General features: G+C 49.7%; 1 protein-coding gene across 1 annotated transcript in view; it reads left to right on the plus strand.

Annotated features, from left to right (window-relative positions):
• The window catches only part of OVOL2 (ovo like zinc finger 2), a 35388-nt gene continuing 22611 nt past the window's right edge, over window positions 1-12777 (plus strand). Inside the window, exons 1-2 of the mRNA XM_033185529.1 lie at window positions 1-890; window positions 1549-1769. Coding sequence (XP_033041420.1) covers window positions 791-890; window positions 1549-1769 — 321 coding nt within the window. The 5' untranslated portion in view covers window positions 1-790. The remainder of the gene's footprint in view (window positions 891-1548; window positions 1770-12777) is intronic.

Raw genomic sequence — 12777 nt, forward strand, 5'->3', positions numbered from 1 at the left:
TTACTGCTTTTGGGGGGGGGAGTTGTAGTTGATGGATAGCTTAAGCCCCTAAGCCCCCATCCCCCATTATTAATAATCAGAATCCTTGGAAGTCTCCCGCCGCCTCGCCCTTCTGACCTCCCTGATTTCATCAAGCCCCGGGAAGGCTCCACGAGGTCCAGAGGAACTGAGCCATTTTCTGGCTCGTCGAAGACAAATCCACCGGGCGGGGGAGGGGGACAACTCGTGGGAGGCCCCAGCTCACCGGAGGGGTGCCCTGGGAGGCGAACCTGGGGTTTACTTCGAAGAGCTCGCCTCGAGGTGCAGGTGATGGGGGAATGGGGCGGGGGTTGATTAAAAAATGTTCTTCCTTTCTTAAAAAGAGGAGGGGGAAGAGCAGACTTTAAATTCTTTTGCAAACATTCATGCCTAAGGAAGGGCTGGAACAGGCAGCCCCGGCCGCCGGAACCGGTCGGACAGGTAGCGAGCTTGTTGACACCGTTATGTTGCAGGGCGCATGCTCACTCCCAAGTTTCCTGGTGCCTTTTCTATTCCACCTTATGAAACTTTTTCCCCGGCGTGGTCTCACTCGCGATTTAAGGCATAGGTGTCGCCCAGCCGGGAGGCTGGGAGTCGGCAGGCGTGCGGGGGAGAGGCCTGGGCCACGCCGCGGCGGGGGGTGGAGGAAGAGGGCAGGCGAGGCGGGAAGGTGGGCTTTGGCCGCCGGGAGCCGGGGACGGAGCCGCCGCCGTCGCCCCTAGCGGGGAGCAGCCGGGAGGAGGGGGCCGCTGTCGGGAGAGGGGACCCCACCATGCCCAAAGTCTTCCTGGTGAAGAGGAGGAGCCTGGGGGTCTCGGTCCGCAGCTGGGATGAACTCCCGGATGAGAAAAGGGCAGACACCTACATCCCAGGTGAGCGCGCGCGGGGGCCGGGCCTGGGCGCTGGGCTCCCGGGGTGGGGGAAGGGGTGGCGGGTCTTCTCCGCTCATCGGCAGGGGCGGGCTCCCCACCTCATTCCCCTCTTCCGGGGGGCACGCGGGGGTCTTCTAGGCGAGGGAGGGCGGGCAATGAGGGACTGGGATGCCCGGGACTCTGGGCGCCCCCTTCCCCCTAGTGGGAGCCTCTAATTGCCCGGCGGCGGGACCGTTGGCTGCAGCGCGGGCCGAGGTGGCCCAGGAAAGTGATTGAAAGCCAGCAGAGGCTACCCCCAATCTCACGTCCTCATGGGGGTGCACAAAGGCCCGCCAATCCTTCTGGGGCTAGCTGGGGAGAGGTCAGACCCGCCTCCCCCGCCCAGAGAGGAAACTTGGCGCGCAGGGTCCTCCGCCGCGCGTGGCCACCCGGTTCCTCGTGGGCGCCAGGGCTGGGACTGGGAAGAGGCCCCCAGCACTCCAAGCTAGCCGTGGGGGTCGATCCGGGGCTTACTCGCCCACCCCCGCGACGTTGCCCACTTGGCGAGGTGCCCAGGTCCGGGGCGGGGCGGCGGCTGCACCGCCCGCAGGTCAAACTGCCGCGGGCGTACGGGCTGACGCCGAGTGTGTATGTCGGGGCGCGGCCCCTCCCTCCGCAGTGGGCCTGGGCCGCCTGCTCCACGACCCTCCCGAGGACTGCCGCAGCGACGGCGGCAGCAGCAGCGGCAGCGGCAGCAGCAGCGCGGGGGAGCCTGGAGGAGCCGAGAGCAGCTCGTCCCCGCACGCCCCCGAGCGCGAAACCCCCGAGCCCGGCGACGCCGAGGGCCCCGATGGACACCTGGCGGCCAAGCAGCGCCCGGTGGCCAGATCGAAAATCAAGGTACTGTGTCGACTCTGCCCCCGCCGCCACCTGCACCACGCCCTGGCGTCGGGCTCCCGGGGCCGGTGCCCCTCCCTGCCGCGCCCGCCCGCGCAACCCGGCACCCGCGCCCCGAGCGCGCCCGCCGCGCAGCTCCTGCACCTGCCCCTGGGCGGCGGCCAGGGCGCCTCGGCGCGTACTCCCGCCGGCAGGGTAGCTGCTACGCAGGGGCGGCCGGTTCCCGGAGTGGGCTCCGTCCGCCCGGGGGCCCCGCCTGATGCCGAGTGCTGCCTCTGGAACTGCCGAAAAGGCACTGGCATCGCTGCCTTCCGCCAGCAGCCCATTCTGTGCGCCAGGCCTGTAGAATAACCAAGGCCGTCGGAGTTCCCGAGGTCAGAAAGGAAGCCCCGGCGCTCTCAGAAATTCCACCCTCTGAAACGCAGTTCCTGGCGCCGCGGTTCTGAGAGTTCACCCCCCATGCTTATGTTCTGGATATGGGCGGCAGCTTGACACATAGTGGGCCTCTCCCAACACGAGCGGTTCCCAGTGTCTGTCAGACAGGAGGCTTGTGCACGGCACTTTAGATCTGTCGTCTTTCCAATCTTGAATTAAATTGATGGGTAAAAGGGTTCAACTACCGATTTCTCGAGCGCCCTTACCCCAGTGGATTGGAGTGTTTGCTCCCATCTATGGTCGCTTTTCAGGGCCCCCTCGAACATTCTGGAAGCCCACCTGCGCTTTCGGGCAGAACTTCCAAGATGGTCTGCTGAAAGGTATCCGCTACCCACCAAGATTTAGGAATCCCATTCCACTGACTCAGCCATTTGGAGCTAGTGGGTGGTGGTTTATGATAACTTGACCCCACTTTCTAGCCTGGTGGGCCGCAGTGAGACGCTGTGCACCCCCAGACCACCGGTATAGGTGGTAATTCCAGGGTTCTCCGGTGCCCTCCCGCCACCCAGACCGGGAGTAGAGGGTAGGGAGGGAGAGCCTGGGCTTTGCTGTGGATTGAGAAAGCAGTCCTCATTTTCCTGGGAGAGGCCACACCTCCCCTATGCACATTCCATATTCCCAGGGTTTGACTCCGGGGTGGGCTGAAGCGCATTTGGTTATGAATTGAGGTTTGAGGCTTCAGCTGAGATCCAAAGGAAAGACCTCTTTAAAAAAGAAGTGCCGATACTGTGCGGGCCGGTAGCCTAGCGGTAAGTGTGAGGGTGAGGTTCAAAGTCAACTGGCCTGAGGCTTTTCTGGGCCAGGTGGGGTTAAATGGGAGGGAACAATTTGCCTGAGGCTGGTAGCTCTGCCCTTCGGGAAATTCTACAAAGTGTCCCACTTGCATATTTATCACCAGGCTGAAAGGACAATTGCAACGTTGTTTTGGGAGCCTCTGCAGCTAGTTTGCCCCTCTGTCCCCCAATTGCCCAGATTCCCCTGGAGAGAAAGTGACAGATTCTCATCCAGTCTCTTAACCAACATTTTAGGCAATCTTTTCTGCCTCAGGCACACAGGGCCGTTGGAATCCTGGATTAAAGGAAGACGTAAACCAATCTGATTTCCTAGATTAGCTGCCTGTGCTCTGGGGGAAGCGGGGCGGAGAGGCACAATTCACTCCTGAACCGTTAAAAGTCTTCTTTCCATAGTTTCCAGGGGAGTTTTTATTTACTGGGGATGTTTAGCTTCCTTCTTTCTGCCTCTACCCTCAAAAAGGAGACATTTTGGTGTTAATATGCACCAAGCCTCCAGAATTATTATTAGCCGTGGCATTGGCAGTTTTCAAATGACTGAACGAATTGCCTGTATAATTATAAAGTTCTTTCCAAGGCATGCTGAACTCACAGAGTTTCTCTAAGAATTAGTTTCTTTTCTTTCTTTTCTTTTCTTTTTCTTTTTTTTTGAGACAGAGTTTCGCTCTTGTTGTCCAGGCTGGAATGCAATGGCTCAATCTCAGCTCACTGCAACCTCTGCCTCCTGGGTTCCAGTGATTCTCCTGCCTCAGCCTTCCAAGTAGCTGGGATTACAGGCATGTGCCACCACCGCCTGCTAATTTTGTAATTTTAGTAGAGATGGGGTTTCTCTGTGTTGGTCAGGCTGGTCTTGAACTCCCGACCTCATGTGATCCGCCCGCCTCGGCCTCCCAAAGTGCTGGGATTACAGGCGTGAGCCACTGTGTCCAGCCAAGAATTTGTTTCTTAGGCAGTGGGCTCCCAGGACCACAAGAAAGGCAGGTTTGAGCCATTGCCTGGCACAGAGAGGCAACACTCCGCCCATCTAACACCTGGGGTGTGCAAGGCAGCAGGAGGTAAAAATGCTCCCAACCTGGTGTTCCTTCCAGAATCATCTGGCAGTAGCCGTTAAGCATGTAAGCGCTGGCTTTGTCACTTATTAGCTGTGTGACCTTGAGCAAGTGGCTCACCCTCTAGGCCTCAGTTTCCTTATCTGTAAGATGATAATAACGATACCTACTTGATAGGATTGTGAGGATAAATGAGTGGAGGGTAGAACATGGTTTGTGTCCAATAACCGGAGATAGTATTTGGGTTAAAAGGGAGACATAAACATTATTAACTCTGCTGCAGGACCATGAACGTGAAACCAGAATTCCAAGCAAAGATATGACCAGTTTGAGTGGGGAAGGTGTCCTGATGTGGATTTGAAAGCCGGGGAGAAGGGAAGGGGTGGGCCTGAGGGCAGTGTGGGCTGAGTCCCGCAGCTGGAGCACAGAAAGGATAAAGCTGTGGTGGCTGAAGATAGGAAACAGGGCTTGCTGGGGTCAGGGAGAGAGTTGGTGGTAAAGAGCTGGAAATGTAACCAGGACAGGGTGAGATGGTGAATGGGCCAAGCCAAGAAGTGTGGGTGCTCCTGCTGGGCAGAGGAGAAGCTCTGGATGATGTCAGAAGGAAAACCTCAATCGCGTTCCTCTTTTTTTTTTTTTTTTTTTTTGAGAGAGTCTCGCTCTGTCGCCCAGAGCTGGAGCGCAGTGGCACAATCTCAGCTCACTTCAAACTCCGCCTCCTGGGTTCAAGCAATTCTCCTGCCTCAGCCTCCCGAGTAGCTGGGATTACAGGCACCTACCCCAAAGCCTGGCTAATTTTTGTATTTTTAATAGAGACGGAGTTTCGCCAATTTTTCCGGGCTTGTCTTGAACTCCTGACCTCAGGTGATCCGCCCACCTTGGCCTCCCAAAGTGCTGGAATTACAGGTGTGAACCACCACACCCGGCTGGCCAGTTGGGCCCCTCTTAACGGCTATGGTCATGGATACATTATCTCCTCTGGGCCTCAGTTCCTTGATCTGTAAAGTGGAGGACTCAAAGAATCAGCCTCCTACAAGAGTTGCATAGATTAAATGAGATGGTGAGTGTAAAGTGTTTAGCTTTCTGCATATGTGTAAACTGCCCAAGAGGAAGTTAGCTGACAGTGACATATAGCAAGTTTTAATACCCAACATTTTGTTGGCTGCAGTAAGAACACGGGATTCACTAACTTGATCGCGTTGATGGGTGGATCTGGAAAAAGAGTCCGAGGCACAGGTTAAGAAATGTGGCTGGCCTTTCCCAGCCCATCTGCCTTTTGACGGTGTGCCTCAGGGAAGATTGTGAAATTGTCTCTTTACTGCTGAGAATTCTGTAATTTGCCAAACAAATAGGGGTGAGAAGATGACTTACATTCCACAGAGCGTGCATGGCAGGTCCCTTTTGTGCTGGATCCATCTGCCGGTCTCCAGCTGCAGGGTGGAGAAACCCAGGAAATACTAATCACCATTGTCCTGTGGAGGCTTATTAGAAACTAAGTAACTCTGAAGTTAACCCAGTTGACTGATAGTATTCATTCATGATTCTCTGGCTGGTAGGACCCAGGTCCCAGTATGGAGTACCAAGGGAATTTGTCCTCTCACCCTGTCCTATTCTGTTCTTTCTTTTTGCCTTCTTCCATGGGTTCTTCAAAATAAATTAAGTTTAGATTCTTTCCAAAGTATTCTTGGCCTTTTACTCGGCTCTCTAACGAGTCTTGTAGTGGTGCTGATGTGTGTTTATGGAGTAGTCCTCATACCCCCATCACTTTGTATTATTTAGAATCTCAAAGGGGCAGTCGTACGTATCTGCCACCCAGCCCCAACGATCATTAACCCATGGCCATTCCTGCCCAGGCACACCCCCACCCCTTGCCCCACACATGATTTTGAAGGAAATCTAGGACATCCTACCATTTCAACCACAAATAGTTCAGAATGTGCGTTTAGTGGATAAAAACCAAAATTCATGATCACACTCACATTACCAATTGTGTTCACATTACTAATTGTCTCATAAATTCTTACTTTTCCCCTCCAGTTTGCTTAATCAGGTCCACATAATGTCTACTCGTTGTAATTGATTGGCATGTCTTTTGAGCCTCTTTTAATTTCATACATTTTCCCTCCATCAAGTTAATTGTTGAAGAAATGGGTGATTTGTTTTGTAGAGTTCCCAACAGTCTGGATTTTGCTGAGCACATCACCATGTGCCTAACATTCCTCAGTCCCCTAGGTTTTCTCTAAACGAGTAGTTGGATCTGCAGCTGCAGCATCCAGTATCACATGTGACTATCACAGCCGTAGTCAATTAAGAATGAACAATTAGACCAGGTGCTGTGGTTCATGCCTGTAATCCCAGCACTTTGGGAGGCCGAGGCGGGTGGATCACCTGAGGTCAGGAGTTTGAGACCAGCCTGGCCAACATGGTGAAACCCTGACTCTATTAAATAACTACAAAAAAAAATTAATGGGACTTGGTGGCGTGTCCCTGTAATTCCAGCTACTCGGGATGCTGAGGCAGGAGAATTGCTTGAACCCGGAAGGCGTAGGTTGCAGTGAGCCAAGATTGCACCACTGCACTCCAGCCTGGACAACAGAGCCAGACCCTATCTCAAAATAACAATTAAGTTCCTCAGTCCCACTAGTGACATTTTAAGTGCTCAGTAGCCACGTGTGACTAGTGGCCAATGTACTGGACAATAGAGAATATAATTTTTCTGTCACCACAGAAAGTTCTATTGGACAATGCAACTCTCCCTACTTGGTCAGCTCTATTCTATTTCAGCTAGAATATGTCACAGTGGGAGGCATCTGTCTTCATCAGAGGCACTGAATATTTGGTTCTCTCTTTTTCTGATGTTAGCAGCTGTTGATGCTCAGGACCTAAATATTTTGGCTTATTAGGTGTTCTAAAACAGCAATAATCTCATTCTGTCCTCTGTTTATTAACTGATGTATTTCTATAGAGACACACTTTGCCTCATCTACTGCTTGGTTTCTCAGTGGCACAGTTCATTTATGAAAGGCAGAATAATGTTGGATTCACTTTATTTACCTTTATAAATGAAGATAATCAGTTGTTAACCAGAATTCTCCATTGATAGCTAATTAGTTCTTTCTTTTCTTTCTCTTTCTTTATTTTTCCTTTCGAGACAGGGCCTTACTATGTTGCCCAGGCTGTCTCAAACTCCCGGGCTGAAGTGATCCTCCTGTCTCAGCCTCCCAAAGTGCTAGGACTGCAGGCACACGCCACTGAGCCTGGCTCTCAATCTGTTATTTCATTCATTTTGTTATTATGGATTTAAGCTGTTTTTTAAAAACCATTTCATTTGATATTTGGAAGGGAATATAAGCTCCATCTCTGACTCCTTTCCTCTTATTTTTTGTCTCCCAAGACAGACTTGAATACTCCTCCCACTGTCCCCATTGTAACCTGCTGCCCATTTTCTTGGCTGCACATTTGGCCAACGGACTTCTCTTTTCCACTCTAGACCCATTAGAGCCAGGGAACACTTCCGACTGGGCTCGTATTCCCCAGCAACCAGTGCAGTAGTGCCTGGATCACAGAAGGACATAAATCAACATAAAACAAGAATACAGGCCGGGCGCGGTGGCTCAAACCTGTAATCCTAGCACTTTGGGAGGCCGAGACGGGCGGATCACGAGGTCAGGAGATCGAGACCATCCTGACTAACACGGTGAAACCCCGTCTCTACTAAAAACTACAAAAAACTAGCCGGGCGAGGTGGCGGCACCTGTAGTCCCAGCTACTCGGGAGGCTGAGGCAGGAGAATGGCGTGAACCCGGGAGGCGGAGCTTGCAGTGAGCTGAGATCCGGCCACAGCACTCCAGCCTGGGTGACAGCGCGAGAGTCCGTCTCAAAAAAAAAAAAAAAAAAAAAAAAAAAAACAAGAATACAGGCGGGGGAAGAAGTCGACAGTTCCTAGACATGAGTGATAGCATTTGAAGGAAAACGTAGAAAGCAGGAAGAAAAGGGATACTGGAAAAATGCTTGGAATGGATTTTTGATGAAGGTTAAATTAATTAAAAGGGGGAAAAGAAGGAATATGAGAACAATATGTATTAATTACCTGGTTTTAAACTTGAATATAGGTGAAGTAGGTTTTTATTGTTGGAAAGGACTACATAGGCTTAGTTATGAACATCAGAATCCACTATAGCTAGTTTAAGCAGAGAAAGGTATTAAATGGACTAAAGAAAGACCAAGCTGAGCTCCTAGGAATGACTCAGAGCCACAGAGCAGAACTGGACCACCTAGGAGCTGCGGCTGCTGCCCAATCAGGAAGCTGCCACCTTGACGGCTGCCATTGCAGAGTGTAAAACAATTGCCTCTTGCCTGCCTCTGCCCAGTTAACTCGGGACTGAATTCAGATCTCCTGATAGTGCATGCAATTGGTAGAACTCAAGTTACTTCCCAAATCCTCATGGCAAGGGAGTCAGGAAAGTGTAGTTTTCACTTCTCTAGCTTCTGCAGTACAGGAAGGCCCACCAAAAGGAGTTGGGATAGATACTGAGTCCTTCCACAGGAGCGACTACAGGAACCTTTAAAGCATGTATGGCCCCAAATCTTCTTACTTTCAGGGTGAGAAAAATTAAGCCCAGCAAGTTTTTGTTGAGTTCCTCAAAGTTGTTAGTGGCAAAACTCAACCGAAGGATCCTTACCTTTTCAGCATTGTTCCATTGCATTATGGGACAACCGCACTGTCCAGTATGTCAGCCGTAGTCAACATGTGGCTTTGATGCTTTAGCCCTTAGTGTTGATAGTCTGACATTAAGGACTCATGATGACATGAGACAAACAATGGGGTTCATGCCCCCTCCTCCTGCCCCACAGACCTGTGGGCCTGTCCTGAGGGAACTGTAGGCACAAGTTTTGCAGATGACAACCACATTCAAATTTCTCAGGGTGGGCCACTACAAGTCATGTGGCTGTGGGCAAGTCATTTGTCTTTGGGCCTCAGTTTCTTCTTTGGGTTTATAAAGATATATATTCCCTTCATCTTCTCTGCATTTGAGAAGGCTCTCCGTTCTACCATGTAGGGGAGTTGTGAAGTCTAAGGAAATGGTACACAGGACCAGGAGGGGAATCTGAATGCCAAACTAATTGGGGAAATATGCTTAGCACACTTTTAGCGTTCAAGCATCGCAACGTGTCGGTGGAAATCTTGTCCAAATGGCCACCAGAAGGTAGCCTTGGACTCAGAATGTCCTCCCATAGGAAACAGGACCATTAACTAAATGAACTTGTCTGCTAGAAACATCAACAGAAAATAAAGGTTGTTCTTTTTTTGTCGTTGTTTTCACCTTTAGAAGTTTGACAGGTGAATGATCTGAGCCAGCTTTGAAGTTGGTCAGAGGGCCAGGCGAAGGCCCTGACTCCCTGGATGTTCCTGCAGTTTTCAAGCAGTGCAAAGACAATGATTGGTTTGTTTTGCCGCCGAGTCCTGTTTTCTAGAAGAACTTGAGGAGAATTTTACACATTTTTTGAAATGAAAGCTGAGCTCCTGCAGAAAACAGGACAGTGCTCAGAAAAGCGCCAGGCCATGGGGTTGGAGAGCTGTTCATTCTCTCTTCATCTTCATGATCAGAATTAATTTCAAGACCTATGTCATTTTCCTCCCTCTATGGTAGTTTCCCCACCTCATTAATAAGCCTTTTACAAAGTGTTAATTTTGGATTAAGGGTGAGACGATTAAGCTTTGCCAGAAGGTAGCATGGTGTAAAAACCACCCCTGGCAGGCCTGGAGCAGTACCCTATAATTAAATATATTAATAATTTCTATATTAAAACATGAATATTGACATTAAATGGGATAAAGTCTGCAAATATTTTTACATCAGCTCAGGTCAGATTTCACTGTCACGGGAGATAGGAGAGAATGTTGGTTGTCAGAGCTTTTTGTCATATATTTTACTTATTTTATTTTATTTTATTTTTTGAGACAGGGTCTCTCTCTGGTCACTTGGGCTGGAGTGCAGTGGTGCTCTCTCGGCTCAAGCAACCTTCCCACCTCAGCCTCCTGAATAGCTGGGATTACAGGTGTACGCCACCACACCCAGCTAATTCTCGTATTTTGGTAGAATCCGGGTTTCACCATGTTGGCCAGGCTGATCTTGAACTCCTGACCTCAAGTAATCCTCCTGCCTCCACCTCTCAAAGTGCTGCGTTTACAGGCATGAGCCACTATACCCAGCTGTTTTTCAGAGCTTTTTGAATTACAGAGTTGCAGATGAAGGACTGGGGGCTAAGGGCTCCCTTTTTAGTTTAGTTTTTTTTTTTTTTTGTTCCCTTTTTCTTCTATCAAAGAGAGAAAAATTCAAAAGCAAACTGAGAAACATATTTTTTTGTTTTTTTTTTTTTGAGACAGAGTCTTGCTCTATGGCTGAGGCTGGAATGCAGTGGCATGATCTTGGCTCACTGCAACCTCCACCTCCTGGGTTCAAGTGATTCTCATGCCTCAACCTCCTGAGTAGTCGGGACTATAGGCATGTACCACCACACCCAATTAATTTTTGTATTTTTAGTAGAGACGGAGTTTCACCATGTTGGCCAGGCTGGTCTCGAACTCCTGAACTTAAGTGATCCACCTGCCTCAGCCTCCCAAAGTGCTGGGATTACAGGCACAAGCCACCGTGCTTGGCCGAGAAACAAGAAATTTTGACCAATTACCTTTTGTTTAGGACCACAGGATTTTGGAGTTGGTCTAACTATAATGGGACTTACAAAGTACCAGGTCCTTTTTAAGTAGCTTTTAAAATTTAATTTCTTCATTTCTTTTTTTTTTTTTTGAGATGGAGTCTCACTCTGTCGCCTGGGCTGGCGTACAGTGGCACAGCCTCTGCTCACTGCAACCTACGCCTCCCGGTTCAAGCGATTCTCCTGCCTCAGGCTCCCAAGTACTTAGGATTACAGGCGCCTACCACCATGCCTGGCTAATTTTTGTATTTTTAGTAGAGACGGGTTTTGCCATGTTGGTCAGGCTGGTCTTGGACTCCTGACTTCAGATGATCCACCTGCCTTGGCAACCTCCCAAAGTACTGGGATTATAGGCATGAGCCACTGCACTCTGCCAATTTCTTCATTTATTTCTAAGAAGCAATTATTATTATTATTATTATTGTTATATTTATTTATTTTGAGACAGAGCTTCGGTCTTATTGCCCAGGCTGGAGTGCAACGACATGGTCTCAGCTCACTGCAACCTCCACCTCCCGGGTTCAAATGATTCTCTTGTCTCAGCCTCCCGAGTAGCTGGGATTACAGGCGCATGCCACCACACCCGGCTAATTTTTGTATTTTTGGTAGAGATGGGGTTTCATCATATTGGTCAGACTGGTCTTGAACTCCTGACCTCAGGTGATCCACCCACCTCGGCCTCCCAAAGTGCTGGGGTTACAGGTGTACACCACCTCGCCTGGCCATACAAATATTATTATTCACATTTTACACGTGATGAAATTAAGGCTTAGAGAATTTAGGTAACTTGCCTACAACTAAGTTAGGTAACTTGCCACAAACTAAGTGGTGGAGCAGGAATTGAAGGAATTTAGGAAACTGGAAAACAGACCCTGCTCTTATCTTCTTATACTGCTGAAGAGATCATCTAATATCATTTTATTATTTTATATGTGGAGAAATTGTGACATAGTAATGTTAAATGACATTCCATATCACACCCCTAGCCAGATCTAGGGTTTTTTTCAATCCTTCAGATTTATTGTCTCTCTATTCCACTATTGTTTTGTAACTAACATGACTAAGATGTAATTAAGTTTAGTTTACTACTTGTAGAGGAACAAGGTAAGACTGACTCTAACTCTTTTTTTTTTTTTTTTTTTTTTGAGACGGAGTCTCGCTCTGCCGCCCAAGCTGGAGTGCTGTGGCCAGATCTCAGCTCACTGCAAGCTCCGCTTCCTGGGTTCACGCCATTCTCCTGCCTCAGCCTCCTGAGTAGCTGGGACTACAGGCGCCCGCCACCTCGCCTGGCTAATTTTTTTGTATTTTTTAGTAGAGACGGGGTTTCACCGTGTTAGCCAGGATGATCTTGATCTCCTGACCTCGTGATCCGCCCGTCTCGGCCTCCCAAAGTGCTGGGATTACAGGCTTGAGCCACCGCGCCCGGCCAAGACTGACTAACTCTTTTTTAACTTTTAGGAGGTAGTGTTAGGTGTAAACCTATGTAAACATAATAAAGGTGCTCCAGTGAGCAGAGCCGTGATCCTGATCCAGGCAGGCTCAACTGGTCCTCTGGCCCATGAGACATCAGTCCAGGAGTCAGATATGTCTTCTGTACCATGCAGTCCTGGGAGAGACACTTAGAAATGTGGCAGGTCTGGCATCTGGAGAGAATGATATGTTTATTACTGTTCCAATTAACCTATTTCTGTTCCACAAGTAACTCCAAATTTTATAGCTGAAATAATGTAGTATTGTATCATCCATCTCTGTGGGATGACTGGGCTCAGCAGGGCAGTTCTTGCCTTGTGGTTGCAGTCAGATGGCGGCTGAGACTGGAGTCTTCTGGGGGTTTGACTGGGATGGACATCCACAAGGGCTCACTCACATGGCTGGCAGGTGACACCTGAACTGCTTCTAGCCTCTGACCTTTGTCCAGTGCATTAATTGTAAGGTTCTGCCATCATTTTTTTTTTTTTTTTTTTTTGAGACAGAGTCTCACTCTGTCGCCCAGGCTGGAGTGCAGTGGCCGGATCTCAG

Source organism: Trachypithecus francoisi, unplaced genomic scaffold (genome assembly GCF_009764315.1).
Source record: "Trachypithecus francoisi isolate TF-2019V2 unplaced genomic scaffold, Tfra_2.0 Lachesis_group21, whole genome shotgun sequence".
In the NCBI taxonomy this organism is placed as follows: Eukaryota; Metazoa; Chordata; class Mammalia; order Primates; family Cercopithecidae; genus Trachypithecus; species Trachypithecus francoisi.